The sequence below is a fragment of the Carcharhinus amblyrhynchos genome, chromosome 4 (assembly GCF_965287045.1).
Source record: "Carcharhinus amblyrhynchos chromosome 4, sCarAmb.v2.hapA, whole genome shotgun sequence".
Classification (NCBI taxonomy): Eukaryota; Metazoa; Chordata; class Chondrichthyes; order Carcharhiniformes; family Carcharhinidae; genus Carcharhinus; species Carcharhinus amblyrhynchos.
In genome coordinates this window covers 636,099-656,014 of record NC_137327.1, presented here as the reverse complement: position 1 = coordinate 656,014, position 19,916 = coordinate 636,099, and the positions used below count along the sequence as shown (strand labels likewise).

Genomic DNA, 19,916 nt, shown 5'->3' with positions numbered 1-19,916 from the left:
GAAAGGATAGCAGGACTAGAGGGCACAGCCTCAAGATAAGGCGGGGGACAGTTTAGAACAGAGTTGAGGAGAACTTCACTCAAAGGGTGGTGAATCTCTGGAATTCTCTGCTCGTTGAAGTGGTGGAGGCTACCTCGCTAAATATATTTAAGTCATGGGTAGATAGGTTTTTGACAGACAAGGGGATTAAGGGTTATGGGGAGAAAGCGGGAAAGTGGAACTGATCCACTTCAGATCAGCCATGATCTTATTGAATGGTGGGGCAGGCTCGAAGGGCTAGAGGCCTACTCCTGCTCCTTTTTTTTATGTTCTTATGTAACTTTATAAGACCCTTGTCAGACCCCACTTGGAGTACTGTGTGCAATTCTGGTCGCCTCACTACAGGAAGGATTTGCAGGCTATTGAGAGGGTGCAGAGGAGATTTACAAGGATGTTGCCTGGATTGGGAGGCCTGCCTTATGAAGATAGGTTGAGGGAGCTGGGTCTCTTCTCCCTGGAGAGACGAAGGTTGGGAGGCGACCTGATAGAGGTTTATAAACTGTTGAGAGGAATAGATAGGGTGGATTCTCGGAGGCTATTTCCCAGGGCTGAAATTGTCGCTCCGAGAGGGGACAGGTTTAAGGTGCTGGGAAGCAAGTACAGAGGAGATGTCAGGGGTAAGTTTTTCACTCAGAGGGTGGTGAGTGAGTGGAATCGGCTGCCGTTGGTGGTGGTAGAGGCGAACTCGCTGGGGTCTTTTAAAAGACTTCTGGATGAGTACATGGGATTTAATGGGATTGGGAGTTACAGATAGTTCTATGGCCTGGTAGGTATGGATATGATCGGCGCAACTTGTGGGCCAAAGGGCCTGTTTGTGCTGTAATGTTCTATGTTCTATCCACTCTATCCAAGCCTGCCATAATCTTGTAAACCTCTATCATGCCCCCCCTTATCCTCTGAGCTGGATAAAATGCTGGTTCGGCCACAGATGGAGTAGGAAAGATGTAATTGCAGAGAAGATTCACTGGGATGGTGCCTGGGCTGGAGCGTTTCAGCTATGAAAAGAGGCTGGTTAGGCTGGGGCTGTTTTCCTTAGAGCAGAGAAGGCTGCGGGTGGGGGGTGGGGGGGATCTGATTAATGTGTACAGAATTATGAGGGACATGGATAAGGAAGATAGGAAGAAACATTTGCCTTCGTAGAGTTGTCAGTAACCAGGTGGCATAAATTTAAAATGAGGGGCAGGAGATTTGAGGAAAAATCTTTTCACGCAGAGGGTGGTGGGAATCTGGAACTCACTGCCTGAAAGGATGGTAGAGGCGGGAACCCTCAAACTTTTCAGATGTATTTAGATCAGTACTTGAAACACCAAAGTGTACGAGACTGTGGACCAAGTGCTGGAAAATGGTTTTAGAATCAATAGGTATTTAATATCCGGCACAGACACGATGGACCTCCTCTTTATTCAATCTTGGGACATGGGTGTCACTGGCTGGCCAACCCCCAGAAGGAAATTGGATGGCTACTTGAAGGAAGTGAATTTGCAGAGCCACAGGAATAGAATGGGGAATGGGATTGATTGGATTTCTCTAGCGAGAACAGGCATGAGATCAGTGTGCTGAATGGCCTCCATCTGTGTCATATGACTCTACACTTAAATAGTCGGGTGCAGGAGATGAGCTAGAGTTTAGCAAGAGTGAAGCCTTCAGGACAAAAGGAATTGGGGAACAATGAGTAGAAATGGGTTTGATGTCTGTAGGTGGTGAAATTAGCAGAGGTTACAATATAGAGAATGATTGGTTGGAAAGTGTTCCTTAGTACAAGCTATTAAGTCAATCAGCCTGCCCTTGTGGCTGGATTGAAGCTTGCTGTGCATATGGCGGGAGGGGAGGGGATCTGAAAGAGACAAGCAAATCTTTAATTCAATTCCTTGACCTCTCCACAGCGAAACCTGGTGTGTTGCAGCCAGAGGGTAAATCTGCTCCTGTTTCAGTTCCCAGAGCAGCTGGAGTTATGGCAATTGGGCAGCCCTGGAGCCACAGGCAAAGGTAATGTTTAGTCAGCCATGCTGGGAATAATGATGAAAATACAGATTTAATTTGCTCTCAAGAGAACTCTGGATGGGCAAAATTCTGGCCTAACCAGTGGTCCCATTAAAGAATTCTTTAAAAATTAATTAAGAGTAATTTTTCTATAAAATTGGAAACACAGTACCAGAATGAAATGAGGTACAACTGAGGATGTTGAATAGTAATGGCGTAGTCCACACTGTGGGCACAATGTGAAACCAAGCAGGCTATTGCTCTCTGCTACTGTGTGGCTTAAATGAATCATTCCATCTCACAGCAGCTTGTGTGTAAAACATTTTCCTCATTTCTGCTGACTGTTTTGTCAATTACTTGAAATCTGTGTCCAGTGGCTGGTGAACCATTTATCTTATCAACTCTCTCTGAACCAGGATCTCCCAAGGTGGGTTCCGTGGTTGACCAGGCTGGTGTAAATACATTGAAAAATTATACAAAGCTGGCTTTTCCAGAAACCAGCATTTACCTGGCTTATTTTTTATATGTTATAATCCTTGCGTTTACACTGAGGGACACCATTTTTAGTACTTTTTATTTTTATAGATAAGATGAGTCGTGCTACATCAGGGTGGCAGGAGGGTGGTTTGATGTAGAAATGATTGGATGGCATTATAATCTTCATGGGTGAGGAAAACCCCTGTTTAAAATTATTGGGGTTGTGTTTTCCATTTGTATTTCTGTTTTGTTGTGAGTTGAGAATCCTTGCTGCTTTCCTATGAAGATACAAACAGATCATATATCCTGGAAAAGACTGAGCCCCTTTTTTGTCATTGGTGTCTCTGGTGTTGCTGAGAGTGGGGAATTTGCTCTGGTGAATGCCCAGGTGCGGTTGGCTAATCCTTGGATATCTAGTCGAGATAAGTATCTAGTCTATACCACTGGCAGTGTAGTGACACAGTGGTTAGCACTGCTGCCTCATAGCACCAGGAATTTGGGTTCGATTCCCAGCTTGGGTCACTGTCAATGCGGAGTTTCCATGTTCTCCCCGTGTCTGCATGGATTTCCACCGGGTGCTCCGGTTTCCACCCACAGTCCGAAAGACGTGCTGATTAGGGTGGATTGGCCGAGCTAAATTTTCCCTCAGTGTGCCCAGTGTAACCAGGCGCGGGAGCGTGGGGACTAGGTTATTTTCACAGTAACTTCATTGCAGTGTTAATGTAAGCCTTGTGACACTAATAAATAAATAATAAAACAAATATGGTCTAGTTAGTTTGATTATTACTTTGGTTTGGCTTCACAGGTAGTCGCAGTGATTATTTACTTGGTACATGGAGGAGTTGGTGGGCGTATTATCCAATTGTTGGGCTTTTCTGTGGGCGGGAAATGGATCAAATCCCATTGATAGCGGGGTCTAAATAGTGCTTTTGAGGTACCTAGAGAAAGGGGAAGTTAGCTTTATTCAATATAATAGAGCGATGAGAATACTCTTGGTTTGTGCCCCTTATGTTAGGGAGTTGTTGATCAGGTTAGGGCAGCAGTGGCTGTGTTTATCTGTCTCAAGAGGGAATGTTGGACGGTGGAGGGGGGGGTTGTCCTCCCCCAGGATATTCCCTTTTGGGAATTTCTGGATTGCTTTCTCTCCTGAGGCCTGTTTGCCCTAGGGATGTAGTGTCTTGTTGGTTTTCGGTCCGAGTACAAGTCTGAGGGCTTCAGTTCAGGGTTGTTAGATTCTTTCTTTGGTTGGAGGAGTAGTTTGCCTCCTCTGAGTGGTCTTATTATGTGGAAACTCCAGACTGTCCTTCTAGTTTTGGACTCCTCTGAAAGGCCTGTTCTTTGTGACGATATGCTATTCTGTTCTTAGTTACCCTCTTGTGAAAGTGTAGGTGGAAAATCTATATCAGCGTCAGTTGGATAATCCCAGTGCTCCCCTTTCTCTTTGGGGTTTCCTTTCTGCATCCAGATTGGTGGGGTGTTGATGTGGGCTACGATTTGTTATAGTTATTCCAGAGGATTTTCCTTGTTTTGTTGGGAGGAAGAAGGTCGTATCTTTCCCCAAGATATCCTGTTGATGGGTGTCTTGAAGACTCTTCTTGTTAGTGGAATTTTCTTGGTGGAAAATGGTTTAAGGTTTCCGGTCTTGGGGAGCCTGATCAGTGCCTCTGATATAGCTGGAGAGTAGAGAGATTTGTAGTGTTGTGAGCTTAGTTGAGGTGTGTGATTTCATGGCTTACTGGTTCCTATGCATGAGAACGCATGCAGACATGCCACATCCTATACTGATGACGGTATCCTGGTTCCCTTTTTCTGGATTATCCTTTCATTACTTAGGGATGCTGGGATGTTGTTAGACACCGGTTGGTTGTATATTATCCCTTAGGGATTCTGTATATTGTGTAGCTCTGCCTCTGTGTGGAGGGAGGGGGCCTAGGGGCCATGTGCTTGCAGTGTTATCAAGAGATCACTCTGAAGAGACACTGACTACAATTATTTCAATGGTTGATAATTGGAATCATTTGTATGATTGTTTGCTGGTCTTTTCCGTATCTTTCTGTGGAATAATGGTCACTACTTTCCCAGATTTTGGGAATGATTTGTGTTTTGTGGCAAGTTTGAAATGGAAATCTTCCAATAAAAATATTCTTACAAAAACAAATCTGGTAATCCGGGGGCCCAGCCTATCAGGGTGGCTGGTAATCCGGGGGCCCAGCCTACCAGGGTGGCTGGTAGTCCGGGAGCCCAGCCTACCAGGGTGGCTGGTAGTCCGGGGGCCCAGCCTACCAGGGTGGCTGGTAGTCCGGGAGCCCAGCCTACCAGGGTGGCTGGTAGTCCGGGGGCCCAGCCTACCAGGGTGGCTGGTAGTCCGGGGGCCCAGCCTATCAGGGTGGCTGGTAGTCCGGGGGCCCAGCCTATCAGGGTGGCTGGTAGTCCGGGGGCCCAGCCTATCAGGGTGGCTGGTAGTCCGGGGGCCCAGCCTATCAGGGTGGCTGGTAGTCCGGGGGCCCAGCCTATCAGGGTGGCTGGTAATCCGGGGGCCCAGCCTATCAGGGTGGCTGGTAATCCGGGGGCCCAGCCTATCAGGGTGGCTGGTAATCCGGGGGCCCAGCCTATCAGGGTGGCTGGTAATCCGGGGGCCCAGCCTATCAGGGTGGCTGGTAATCCGGGGGCCCAGCCTATCAGGGTGGCTGGTAATCCGGGGGCCCAGCCTATCAGGGTGGCTGGTAATCCGGGGGCCCAGCCTATCAGGGTGGCTGGTAATCCGGGGGCCCAGCCTATCAGGGTGGCTGGTAATCCAGAATTTGAATTCAATTGACGCATGTGGAATGGAAAGCTAATCTCAGTAATGACGTCATTGTATCATTTATCATTGTAAAAACCAGTCTGGTTCATTGATTGGCTTTAGGGAAGGAAACCTGCCATTCTTACCTGGTCTGGTTGACATGTGACTCCAGATCCATAGAAATATGATTTACTTAAACTGCTTTTAAAATGGCCTCGAAAACCACTTAGTTCAAGGACAGTTAGGGATGGGCAACAAGTGATATAAGAACATAAGAAATAGGAGCAGGAGTAGGCCATCTAGCCCTTCGAGCCTGCCCCGCCATTCAATAAGATCGTGGCTGATCTGTCGTGGCTCAGTTCCACATTCCCGCCCTCTCCCCATAACCCTTAATCCCCTTGCCTATCAAAAACCTATCAACCCGCGTCTTAAATATATTTAGCGAGGCAGCCTCCACCACCTCAACGGGCAGAGAATTCCAGAGATTCACCACCCTTTGAGTGAAGAAGTTCCTCCTCAACTCCGTTCTAAACCGCCCCCCCCTCTATCTTGAGGCTGTGCCCTCTAGTCCTACTGTCCTTCCTGAGCGGGAAGAGCCTCCACCTCTATCCTATCCATCCCATTCATCATCTTATATGTCTCAATGAGATCTCCCCTTATTTTTCTAAACTCTAACGAGTACAAGCCTAGTTTATTCAGCCTCTCCTCATAGTTCAACCCCCTCAACTCCGGTATCAGCCTAGTAAACCTCCTCTGCACTCCCTCCAAAGCCAAAATATCCTTGCGTAAGTGTGGCGACCAAAACTGCACACAATACTCCAGCTGCAGCCTCACCAGTACCCTGTACAGTTGCAGCAAGACCTCCCTACTTTTATATTCAATCCCCCTCACTATGAAGGCCAGCATCCCATTCGCCTTCCTGACCACCTGCTGCACCTGCAAGCTGGGTTTTTGCGACTCATGCACAAGGACCCCGAGGTCCCTCTGCACCATTGCCTGCTGCAGTTTTTAGCCATGTAAGTAATAGTCCTTCCTACCATTCTTCCTACCAAAGTGGACAACTTCACACTTGCCAACATTAAATTCCATTTGCCATTTCCTGGCCCATTCGCCCAGCCTATCTAGATCCTTCTGTAGACTCTCCACACCCTCCGCATAATTTGCCTTTCCACCAATCTTGGTGTCATCAGCAAATTTCGACACCATACACTTGGTTCCCTCCTCCAGATCATCTATATAAATGGTAAATAGCTGAGGCCCCAGCACCGACCCCTGGGGCACTCCACTAGTCACCAACCGCCAATCCGAATAGCACCCATTGACCTCCACTCTCTGCCTCCTATTTGACAACCAATCCTCTATCCACGCTAACACCCTACCCCCAACTCCATGCCCCCTGACCTTCTGTAATAACTTTGTTAGCAATGACTTTGTTAGCGATGCCCACATCCCATAAAAAAGGAAAAAGGAGGGCCTTGCCAACCATTCGGGAGCGTGGCTGTGTGCCCTGGCCCCCGGCCGCCCCCTAGCCCTGTCTGATAAACAACTGTTCATCAATATTCCTCTCTGTTTTCTGTTCTGTAACCAAATTTGTGTCCATGCTATCGCTGTCTCTTTAACCCCATAGGCTTCAATTTTCCTGACAAATCTATTGCAGAATTTTGTGAACCATCTTTGGATGTCTATTCATACATCATCAGTTCACTCCCATTTGTCACCAAAGTATTCAGTCAAATTAACTCGAACATAAGTTAACAATCCTATGCTGGCGCTTATTAAGCCTTCCTTTCCCAAGTGCCAATTAATATTGCATCAGATTATTGTCTCTAAAAGTTTGCCCATCACTTGCATTAAGCTGAGTGCTCTATACCCCTCTTAATCCCTTTACCCTTTGTTTGAACAATGATGTAACATTTTCAGTTCTGAACTCCTGCCATTTCTAAGGAGGATTGAAAGATTGTGACCACAGTCTCAGCAATTTTCACACTTACTACTCAATGACTAGGATGCACCGTTAGTAGTGGGTACGTTGCTAGTTACTAGTGGTGTACCGCAAGGATCTGTTTTAGGGCCACTGTTGCTTGTCATTTTTATAAATGATCTGGATGAGGGTGTAGAAGGATGGATTAGAACAGAGAACACTACAGCACAAACAGGCCCTTCGGCCCACAAGTTGCACCGATCACATCAATACCTACCAAGACATAGAACTATCTGTAACTCACAATCCCATTAGATCCCATACACTCATCCAGAAGTCTTTTAAAAGACCCCAGCGAGTTCGCCTCTACCATCACCGACGGCAGCCGATTCCACTCACTCACCTCCCTCTGAGTGAAAAACTTTCCCTTAACATCTCCTCTGTACTTGTTTCCCAGCATCTTAAACCTGTGTCCTCTCGTAGCGACCATTTCAGCCCTGGGAAATAGCCTCTGAGAATGAACCCTATCTATTCCTCTCAACATTTTATAAACCTCTATCAGGTCGCCTCCCAACCTTCGTCTCTCCAGGGAGAAGAGACCTAGCTCCCTCAACCTATCTTCATAAGACATGCCTCCCAATCCAGGCAACATCCTTGTAAATCTCCTCTGCACCCTCTCAATAGCTTCCACATCCTTCTTGTAGTGAGGCGACCAGAACTGCGCACAGTACTCCAACTGGGGTCTGACAAGGGTCTTATAAAGTTGCAGCATTGCCTCTCGACTCCTAAACTCAATCCCTCGATTAATGAAGGCCAGTACACCATACGCCTTCTTGACCACATCCTCCACCTGCGAGGCCGATTTAAGAGTCCTAGGGACCCGGACCCCAAGATCCTTCTGCTCTTCAACCCAGCTAAGACTCCTACCCTTGATATTGTTCTTCTGCATCCCATTGGTCCTGCTGGAATGGACCACTACACATTTACCCACGTTGAAGTCCATCTGCCACTTCTCCGCCCAGTCTTGCATCCTATCTATGTCACACTGCAACTTCTGACATCCCTCCAGACTATCCACAACACCACCAACCTTCGTATCGTCGGCAAACTTACTAACCCATCCCTCCACTTCCTCATCCAGGTCATTTATGAAAATGACAAACAGTGAGGGTCCTAGAACAGATCTCTGGGGCACTCCACTGGTGACCGACCTCCATGCAGAAAAAGACCCATCCACAACCACTCTCTGCCTTCTGTAGGCAAGCCAGTTCTGGATCCACAAGGCTAAAGCCCCTTGGATCCCATGCTCTCTCACCTTCTCAAGAAGTCTTGCATGGGGGACCTTATCAAATGCCTTGCTGAAGTCCATGTAAACTACATCCACCGCTCTTCCTTCGTCAATGTGTTCAGTCACATTTTCAAAGAACTGAACTAGGCTCGATTAGTAAATTTGTGGATGACACTAAAGTCGATGGAGTTGTGGACAGTGCGGAAGGATGTTGCAGGTTACAGAGGGACATAGATAAGCTGCAGAGCTGGGCTGAGAGGTGGCAAATGGAGTTTAATGTGGAAAAGTGTGAAATGATTCACTTTGGAAGGAGTAACAGGAATACAGAGTACTGGGCTAAAAATTACTTGGTGATGTGAATGAGCAGAGAGATCTCGGTGCCCTTGTGCATAGATCCCTGCAAGTTGGCACCCAGGTTGATAGGGTTGTTAAGGCGTACGGTGTGTTAGCTTTTATTGGTAGAGGGATTGCGTTTTGGAGCCATGAGATCATGTTGCAGCTGTACAAAACTCTGGTGCGACTGCACTTGGAGTATTGCGTACGGTTCTGTTCATAATGTTGGTGTTCGTCCATCGTCATCGATGAGGATCTCGACACCATTAATCATTTTGAGGCTGGTTGCGGTGTGTCCGAAGATGACTGATTAGGACAAGTCGGCACAGAATGTCCAGGCACATATTGGACAGACTTGTGTAGACTCTATAGTTGTTGCACTGGTGGCTCTGGGCTTGAGCAGCTCGTGCTTAAGTTGTGATTCAGCAATACACCTTGCTTCGTGAGCTTGACAGCCTTTGTGGATGAGGCAGCGCCAGGTAGGGCGGTATTGTGCCAGCGTTTCCCAGGTGGTCGTTTGAATGTCAAATGACATCAGGGAGACCTTGAATGTATCTTTGAAACATTTCTTCTGCCCTCCATGCGAGCGTCTTCCTGCAGAGAGTTCCCCAAAAAGGAGCTGCTTGGGTATGCGTTCGTCTGACATACGGATGACATGACCTGCCCACCGGGTCTGCGCTCTCATCAGCAGTGTGTGGACTGATGGTAGACTTGCTCTAGAGAGAACTTCAGTGTCTGGTACTTTGTCTTGCCATCTGATGCGTAATATTCTGTGAAGACAAGTCACGTGGAAATGATTGAGCTGTCTTGCATGCCTTCGATACACAGTCCACGTTTCACAGGCATACAGGAGGGTAGTGAGTACCGCGGCGCTGTAGACCTTCAGTTTTGTTGCTGGGCTGATTCCTCGACGTTCCCATACAGTGGAGCGCAGTCTACCAAAAGCAGAACTTGTCTTTGCTATCCTGCAGTTAAGTTCTGTATCAACAGTCACTGCTTGGGAGAGGGTGCTGCCAAGATAAGTGAACTGGTCCACTGCCTGCAGTTTCTGCCCTTTGGTTGTGATTATGGGTTCTGTGTACGGTGCATGAGGAGCAGGCTGGTGCATGACTTTGGTCGCTGCATTATAGGAAGGATGTGGAAGCATTGGAAAGGGTGCAGAGGTTTACTAGGATGTTGCCTGGTATGGTGGGAAGGTCTTGTGAGGAAAGGCTGAGGGACTTGAGGCTGTTTTCGTTAGAAGAAGATCAAGAGGTGACTTAATAAAGGCATATAAGATGATCAGAGGATTAGATAGGGTGGACAGTGAGAACCTTTTTCCTCCGATGGTGATGGCTAGCACGAGGGGACATAGCTTTAAAAAGAGGGGTGATAGATATAGGACAGATGTCAGAGGTAGGTTCTTTACTCAGAGAGTAGTAAGGGTGTGGAATGCCCTGCCTGCAGCAGTAGTGTATTTGCCAACATTAAGGACATTTAAATGGTCATTGGATAAACATATGGATAATATTGGGTAGGTAAGATCGGCTTTAGATTGTTGTGCCGACCAGTGAAAAACCATCGAGGGCCGGAGGGCCTGTACTGCGCTGTAATGTACTATGTTTGTGTTCAGACTAGCACTGCCTTTGAGTACTTCTAAATTGCTCCTTTTTATATGTTTTTGTCCTTTGGAATTTACTGTCACACGCTTTGTGACAGTATGGGTGGTATCCCCTTCCCAGGGAAAGCAGATGCATTGTACTCATTCAGTACTTCAGGCTTGTCCTCTGTGTTCAGGAAAATCCCCATTTCAGTCCCATCCTTTTGGCTTTTCTTTCATGTTTGCCATGATTCTAATCTGTTCTGATGTTCTCTGCTGCTGCCCTTTGCTTTTCAGTTCCCTACTTTCTGTGTTCAACTAGGTTCCTTACTGAATTATTTTGTATTTCATCTTAATCATTAAATAAACGTTCATTTTCATTGGTTGATAAATTGGGAATAAGGATAGACTGAGGGGAGAAGAATAAAGGGAGTGGGTAGTTGGATTTTTGCAGATTAAATACTTTACGATAAGTTACAATTGTGGCGGCAACCGCATCATCAGTGAAGACAAAATTTGCTAAATTTTTGTAAAGAGGAGGATGGTGATGAGATTAGAGTTCCAGCTAAAAAGGTTAAACGTTCTCTCTGCTGTCATTTTTATGATTGAACGCCATAAACTGAGGATCTGGAGTGCACTGCCAGAGGAGGTGGTGGAAGCAGGTACATTAACATGTGCCTTAACATTTAAAAGGCATCTGGATGGGTACATGAATAGGGAGGGAATAGAGGGATAGGGGCTGACTAAGGACAGAAGGTTTTTTATAGTTTAGTTCAGGAATCATGATCGGCACAGGCTTGGAGGACTGAAAGGCCTGTACTTTTCTTTGTTTTTAAACATACAGACTGATTTATCCTGTCTAAAATTGAGCAACATGAGAATAATTAAAATTAGTATTGACTGGGATTTAACACTTATTACAAACAGTCCGGTATTACTAACCGAAGCAACCAACTATTTCACAACACAGTCTCAGCTTCCATCAACCTTCATTGGTTTAAGTCAAGTATACAGTGTACACTTCAATCCCTCTATACCTTCATACACAATGCCTTGTGTTAAACTTGTGTGTCCTAAATATATATTTGCCTCTGGCCCACGTGATATTAGTTTCTCTGCTCATTCAAGGAGCACCATCTTGTGCTGCTCCAAATTTCTGTTGTGATTCTGAACCTGTCCCACGCCAGGCTCACTTTCAATTTTGCCCATTTTTGTAGATTTTCTGCTAATGTTTCTGTCCAGTTTATCCAGATTTGTTTTTGTTGTATCTCATTTCTTGCATCGTGTAATTTCCATTCCTCACTGCCTTAGGAAATCCTGGAGATGTCCTGCCAATCAGCAAAAAACCAGAAAAACTTCTTCAATTAAAGAACAAAGTAAGAACTGAACGTTTTTGGTGCTGGATGTTTTACATGGATTTAATGAGCTTGGGTCTGTATGGTTTCTCTGTGATGACCATAGCTTGCAATAATGATGCTGACTGAATTCTCCTTTCAAACTGAAGTCAGCCAGGCTTGCTGGAGGTGCCATCCCCTCCCCCCACAGTGCATTGGGCTCAGGAATTGCTCCCCCCACTCCTTGCAAAGGCCTCAGTTTGGGCATCATTCTCTTTATGTTGGATTCATGACATAAGAAATAGGAATAGGCCATTTTGCCCCTTGAACTTGTTCTGCCATTCACTAGGATCACAGATGATCTGATTTTGGCCTTAACACCAATTTCTGCCTGTTCCCCATAATCCTTGACTCCCTTGTCAATAATAATCTGTCTGAGTCAGCTTTAAGTATATCAAAAGGTAAGTGAGAGGCAAAAATAACCATTGGACCACTGGAAAATGTGGTTGGAGAGGTAATATAGGAAACAAAGAAATGGCAGAGGAACTGAATAGTTATTTTGCATCAGTCTTCATGGTGGAAGACACCAGTGGGATGCCAGAGCTCCAGGGAATACAAGTGAGTGTACTCACCATCACTAAAGAGAAGGTTCTGAGGAAACTGAAAGGTTTGAAGATAGGTAAGTCACTTGGACCAGATGGAATATACTCCAGGATTCTAAAAGAGATAGCTGAGGAAATTGTGGAGGCACTGGTGGTGATGTTTTAGGAATCATGTGAGGCAGGGAGGGTCTCAGAGGACTGGAAAGCAGCTAATGTAACACCGCTGTTTAAGAAGGGAGGAAGGCAACAGACAGGAAATTATAGGCAGGTTAGCCTGACTTCAGTCATGGGCAATATTTGAGAGTCCATTATTAAAGATGAGATTGCAGAGTTCTTGGAAGTGCTAAAATAGGACTGTGTCAGCATGGCTTCATCACGAGGAGGTCATGTCTGACAAATCTGTTAGAGTTCTTTGAGGAGACAAGAAGGAAGTTAGATAAAAGGCCACATAGGAGACTGTTAAATAAGTTAAGTGCCCATGGTATTAAGGGTAAGATCCTGGCATGGATGGAGGATTGGCTGACCGGCAGGAGGCAGAGAGTGGGGATAAAGGGGACTTTTTCAGGACAGCAGCTGGTGACTAGTGGTGTGCCTCAGGGGTCAGTGCTGGGACCACAACTTTTCACAATATACATTAACCATTTGGAAGAAGAAACTAAAGGCACTGTTGTTAAGTTTACAGATGATACAAAGATATGTAGAGGGATGGGTAGTATTGAGGAAACAGGGGGCTGCAGAAGGATTTGGACAATTTAGAGTGGGCAAAGAAATGGCAGATGGAATACAATGTGGAAAAGCATGAGGTTATGCATTTTGGAAAGAGCAATGGAGGCATAGACTATTTCCTAAATGGGAAAATGCTTAGGAAATCAGAAACATAAAGGGACTTGGGAGTGGTTACGGTGCAGGTTCATTCAGCAGTTAGGAAGGCAAATGCAATGTCAGCATTCACGTCAAGAGGGCGAGAATACAAGAGCACGGAAGTACATCTGAGGCTGTTTAAGACTCTGGTCAGATCCCATTTGGAGTATTGTGAGCAGTTTTAGACCCCATATCAAAGGAAGGATGTGCTGGCCTTGGAAAGGATCCAGAGATTGCTGGAATGAAGGGTTTGTTGTATGAGGAACAGTTGAGGACTCTGGGTCTGTACTCATTGGAGTTTAGGAGGATGAGGGGGGATCTTATTGAAATTTACAGGATACTGTAAGCCCAGATTGAATGGACGTGGAGAGATTATTTCCACTAGTGGGAAAAACTAGAACCAGAGGGCACAACCTCAGGCTAAAGAGACAACCCTTTAAAACAGAGATGAGGAGGAATTTCTTCAGCCAGAGAGTGGTGAATCTGTGGAACTCTTTGCTGCAGAAGGCTGTGGAGGCCGGGTCATTGAGTGTCTTTAAGAGAGAGATAGGTTCTTGATTAATAAGGGGATCAGGAGTTATAGAAAAAAGGCAGGAGAATGGGGATGAGAAAAATATCAGCCATGATTGAATGGCAGAGCAGACTCATAAGAACATAAGAAATAGGAGCAGGAGTAGGCCATCTGGCCCCTCGAGCCTGCCCCGCCATTCAATAAGATCATGGCTGATCTGTTGTGGCTCAGTTCCACATTCCCGCCCTCTCCGCATAACCCTTAATCCCCTCTCTTATCAAAAACCCATCAACCCGCGTCTTAAAAACATTTAGCGAGGTAGCCTCCACCACTTCAATGGGCAGAGAATTCCAGAGATTCACCACCCTTTGAGTGAAGAAGTTCCTCCTCAACTCCGTTCTAAACCGCCCCCCCTTTATCTTGAGGCTGTGCCCCCTAGTCCTACTGTCCTTTCTGAGCGGGAAGAGTCTCTCCACCTCTATCCTATCCATCCCATTCATCATCTTATACGTCTCAATGAGATCTCCCCTCATTCTTCTAAACTCTAACGAGTACAAGCCTAGTTTATTCAGCCTCTCCTCATAGCTCAACCCCCTCAACTCCGGCATCAGCCTAGGAAACCTCCTCTGCACTCCCTCCAAGGCCAAAATATCCTTGCGTAAGTGCGGCGCCCAAAACTGCACACAGTACTCCAGCTGCGGCCTTACCAATGCCCTATACAGCTGCAGCAAGACCTCCCTACTTTTATATTCAATCCCCCTCGCTATGAAGGCCAGCATCCCATTTGCCTTCCTGACCACCTGCTGCACCTGCAAGCTGGGTTTTTGCGACTCATGCACAAGGACCCTGAGGTCCCTCTGCACCGTCGCCTGCTGCAGTTTTTCTCCACATGAGTAATAATCCTTCCTACCATTCTTCCTACCAAAGTGGACCACCTCGCACTTACCAACATTAAATTCCATTTGCCATTTCCTGGCCCATTCGCCCAGCCTATCTAGATCCTTCTGCAGACTCTCCACACCCTCCGCACAATTTGCCTTTCCACCAATCTTGGTGTCATCAGCAAATTTTGACACCCTACACTCGGTTCCCTCCTCCAGATCATATGGGCTGAGACTCAATGGGCTGAGTGGCCTAATTCTGCTCCTATGTCTTATGGAAAGACCTAGCCTCCCCTTCTCTCTTTGGGGAAGAGAATTCCGTATATTGACACTCTTGAAGAGAAGAAAATCTCTCAATTCTGCCTTAACCGAGAGATCCCACACTTTTAGACTGTGACCATAGTTCCAGATTTCCCCATAAGAAACATCCTCCTAGTATTGACCCTGTCAGTTTCTCATTTGAAACTCCAGTATGTATTAGCTCAATCTGTGCCAATTCCTTCATCCTAGGAATCGTCTTTGTGAACCTTCTCTGAATGATGTCCCCACTTGTGGGGGCTCACTCCTGGAATATGTGTGTGTCATCCCCCCCCACCCCCAACCCTGCAGTCAGAGTTTGCAGGTGCTGATTTTGGTTTTGTCTTGTTGCTTTTCCTCTGTAGGGTTGTGACCACATACGGTGCTGTGCACTCTCTCCCTGTGGGACCTGGATTGCATTCTCAACCATCTACAGAGTCCGTCTTTATCGATTACAGTATGAAAATGATTCCGTCGTGGTTAATGCGGTAGGTCGGATGTCAGAGAGATGGAAGTGGGGTGTATGGCGTGGAGATGTGTGTGTAACATGATCACTAATGGGTTTGCGCATGTGTGACACGAGCTTAAACGGATATAGGTTGGGCTGGTATTGGTTGTTCTAGGTTATGTATAAGTGAATTTTGGTTGTACACACTCCTGTTTTCTTCTGCAGGCCTCGCGATTTGTGAAGACTCTGCAGCCGGCTCATCAGTTGCTGTTTTCTGCTGATTCCACCAAACTCTTTGTTGCTTCAGATCACAGTCGTATTCAGATCGTGGATCTGGTGACACTGAGTTCCAAACGCGCACACGTCCTCACACCCAAATCCGGTGAGCTTCCTCATAAAATAGCACAAATTGTTTTGGACCTTCGCAAACCTCACACCCATTTGTTTATCATTCCATTGTCAAGGTGGTGACCACTAGACTGGGGCATGAGTAATTGTCCTCCTTTAGTCACAGAGGTGAGGATACTTTCTGCACGTTTAGGCAGTGTATAATGTCATGGCAATTGGAATTGTCCAGCCAATGGCTAGAGCAACATTTGGTGTTTCCCTGAAGGTGCTGACTCTCAGTGAAGTTTTGTTATTTTTGTTCATTCATGGAACGTGAGTGTCACTGGCTAAGTCAGCATTTACTGACCATCTATAGTCACCCTTCAGAAGGTGGTTATGAGCTGCCGCCTTGAACTCACTGCACTCCCTGAAGTGGAGGTACACCCACAGAGCTGTTAGGGAGGGAATTCCAGGATTTTGATCCAGTGACAGTGAAGAATCAGTGATATATTCCTGAAGGTGCTGACTCTCGCTGGGATCCAGTTCCTGAAGGTGCTGACTCTCGCTGGGATCCAGTTCCCGAAGGTGCTGACTCTCGCTGGGATCCAGTTCCCGAAGGTGCTGACTCTCGCTGGGATCCAGTTCCCGAAGGTGCTGACTCTCGCTGGGATCCAGTTCCCGAAGGTGCTGACTCTCGCTGGGATCCAGTTCCCGAAGGTGCTGACTCTCGCTGGGATCCAGTTCCCGAAGGTGCTGAGCAAGTCAGCTTTTGTTTTTATATGCCAAATATCTCTCTTTTTTTAACCTGTTCCTGTAGATTCCCTTGAGGCTGTCCGCCTGTTGGCAGCGAGTGCAGACGGTAACTGGTTGGCAGCTGCGAATTATGACTGTGAAATCAGCATCTATAACCTCAGGCAATTAAAGGTAAGGATCAAAGACTTCAAGCTAATGGCAGCTATATGGGGCTGAGAACTCAGTTATTGAGTGAGGAATGTAATTCTGAATATGAGGGTCAGAAAGGGGAATGTCTGGGGTAAGCACAGTAAGAAGTCTCACAACACCAGGTTAAAGTCCAACAGGTTAATTTGGTCTCAATGAGCTTTCGGAGCATTGCTCCTTCATCAGGTGAGTCTGGGATGGTGACAGAGCTGAGTTTGGGTTGGGGTGATGTAGGGTTACTGTGGTTATTAGAGGGGGTGACAGGAGATGAGATTGAATGTGGGGGTGTTCATGATGCAGGATGATAACAGATATAAGGGGTGACAGAGGGCCATGCCCAGTGATGGGTATCGGGCGTTTGAGGTGTGTTTAGACAGTTGCTGGGATGTGGGGTGTGCAGAGGTAGTGTTCAGAGGGTAGAGGCATCCAGTGGAAGGTGATTGGGAGGGGATGGAGGAATGAGTGGTGTTTGGGGGGTGGGGGGGTGGGGGTTGTCTGTTGGCCAGGCCTATAACTTCACTGATTCTTTTTCCTTTCAGCATCACTGCACGGTTCCAGTTTATAATCAACTCCCCACAGCTATTGCCATCAACCCACAAACCAACAACCTCATCACTGTTCATGTAGATCAGCAGGTATGACCCACTATAACTAAGCAAGAACACACTCGATCTTATCAGACTGTGAAATAGACCATGCTGTGGACATGCTATCACATTCACTGCCAAAAGTTTGTCGTTTTTAAGTTTTCAAAAATTTACAGATGACTCAATACACTGTAAACAATGAATAAAGTAACAAACTTCAGAAGGACATAGTCAGACAAAATGGGAAAACACATAGCCCAAAAAATTTAATGCAGAAAGGTTTTGGGTGATACTTTGGCAGAAGAATGAGAGGCAACTTAAACAAAATGGCAGAATTTTAAAAGTGTTGCTGGAAAAGAGACAGGAGAAATATGTAGACAAATGGTCAAAGGTGGCAAGACAAGTTGAGAAACCTGTTTATTAGGAGTATATGGGATTTGTGGCTTTATTAATATATGCACAGAGTAGAAAAGCAAAGAGTTCTGCTAAATTTTTATAAACATTGCTTAGGCACAGCTGTAGTATTGTTCTGATTCTGAGCATCACCTTTTGGGAAGAATATTGGAGCCTTGGAAATGTTTTGGATGTACTGAAACAAATCTTTCAAGGTGACAGGACAGTTTAAGAAAGTAGTTAAGAAGGCAATGGCTCCTGGCCCCTCTCAATACAGGCATGAGGAATTTTGATAAAATTCTGTTTCAACCTCCACTGGAGTTTTGTGTTCGATTCTGGGTAATGCACAATTGCAAAGATGTAAAAGCATTGCAGAAGGTGGAGGAGATTTCCTGGGATATGACCGGGAATAAAGGAATTCAGTAATGTAAGCGATGGGATTGTTGTCCTTGGAGCAGAGAATGTCGGGTGGAGATGTAGAGTCAGAGTTTGCAGTATGGAAACAGGCCCTTCAGCCCAGCTTGTCCATGCCGCCAATTTTTTTTAAAACCCCTAAGCTAATCCTAATTGCGCACATTTGGCCCATATCCCTCTATACCCATCGTACCCATGTAACTGTCTAAATGCTTTTGAAAAGACAAAATTGTGCCCGCCTCTACTACTACCTCTGGCAGCCTGTTCTAGACACTCACCACCCTCTGTGTGAAAAAATTGCCCCTCTGGATACTTTTGTATCTCTCCTCTCTCACCTTAAACCTATACCCTCTAGTTTTAGACTCTCATACCTTTGGGGAAAATATATTAACTATCTACCTTATCTATGCCCCTCATTATTTTATAGACCTCTATAAGGTCACTCCTCAGCCTCCTACGCTCCAGAGAAAAAAATCCCAGTCTATCCAGCCTCTCCTTATAACTCAAACCATCAAATTCAGGTAGCATCCTAGTAAATCTTTTCTGCACTCTTTCTAGTTTAATAATATCCTTTCTATAATAGGGTGACCAGAATTGTACACAGTATTCCAAGTGTGGCCTTACCAATGTCTTCTACAACTTCAACAAGACGTCCCAACTCCTGTATTCAATGTTCTGACCGATGAAACCAAGCATGCTGAATGCCTTCTTCACCGCTCTGTCCACCTGTGACTCCACTTTCAAGGAGCTATGAACATGTACTCCTAAATCTCTTTGTTCTGTAACTCTCCCCAATGCCCTACCATTTACTGAGTAAGTCCTGCCCTGGTTCAGTCTACCAAAATGCATCACCTCGCATTTATCTAAATTAAACTCCATCTGCCATTCATCAGCCCACTGGACCAATTGATCAAGATCCTGTTGCAATTGAAGATAACTTTCTTCACTGTCCACTATGCCACCAATCTTGGTGTCATCTGCAAATGTACTAACCAAGCCTCCTATATTCTCATCCAAATCACTAATATGAATAACAGATAACAGTGGATCCAGCACTGATCCCTGAGGCACACCGCTGGTCATGGTTCTCCAGTTTGAAAAACAACTCTCTACACCACCCTCTGGCTTCTGTCAAGAAGCCAATTTTGTATCCATTTAGACTCACCCTGAATCCTGTGAGATTTAACCTTATACAACAACCTACCATGCGGTACCTTGTCAAAGGCCTTGCTAAAGTCCATGTAGACAACATCAACTGCACTGACCTCATTTACCTTCTTGGTTACCCCTTCAAAATCTCAAGTAAATTTGTGAGACATGATTTTCCACTCACAAAGCCATGCTGACTGTCCTTAATCAGTCCTTGCATCTCTAAATGCCTGTAGATCCTGTCTTTCAAAAATACCTTCTAACAATTTACCCACCACAGATGTGCGGCTCTCTGGCCTGTAGTTCACAGGCTTTTTCCTGCAGCCCTTTTCAAAACAAAGGCACAACATTTGCCACTCTCCAATCTTCAGGCATCTCATCCATCACTATCGATTCAAATATCTCGGTTAGGGAACCCGCAATTTCCTCCCTAGCCTCCCACAATGTCCTGAGATACACTCATCCTGGGGATTTATCTACCTTGATGCGCTTTAAGACTTCCGGCACCACCTTCTCTGTAATATATACACTCCTCAAGACGTCACTATTTATTTCCCCCAGTTCCCTAACATCCATAGTTTTCCCAATAGTAAATACTGATGAGAAATAGTCATTTAGGATCTCACCCATCTCTTGTGGATTCGTACACAGGTGTCCTGTTGGTCCTTTAGAGGCCCTACTCTCTCCCTTGTTATTCTTTTGCTTTTTATGTATTTGTAGAAGCTCTCTGGATTCTCCTTTGGCTTATCTGCCAAAACAATCTCATGTCCCCAT

General features: G+C 45.8%; 1 protein-coding gene across 1 annotated transcript in view; it reads left to right on the top strand.

Moving 5' to 3' along the window:
- utp4 (UTP4 small subunit processome component) overlaps positions 1–19,916 on the top strand; it is a 48,597-nt gene that overhangs the window by 25,684 nt on the left and 2,997 nt on the right. The window contains exons 8-13 of the mRNA XM_080186604.1: positions 1,923–2,025; positions 11,711–11,775; positions 15,251–15,373; positions 15,559–15,715; positions 16,478–16,584; positions 17,139–17,234. Of these exons, the coding sequence (XP_080042730.1) occupies positions 1,923–2,025; positions 11,711–11,775; positions 15,251–15,373; positions 15,559–15,715; positions 16,478–16,584; positions 17,139–17,234 (651 nt within the window). The remainder of the gene's footprint in view (positions 1–1,922; positions 2,026–11,710; positions 11,776–15,250; positions 15,374–15,558; positions 15,716–16,477; positions 16,585–17,138; positions 17,235–19,916) is intronic.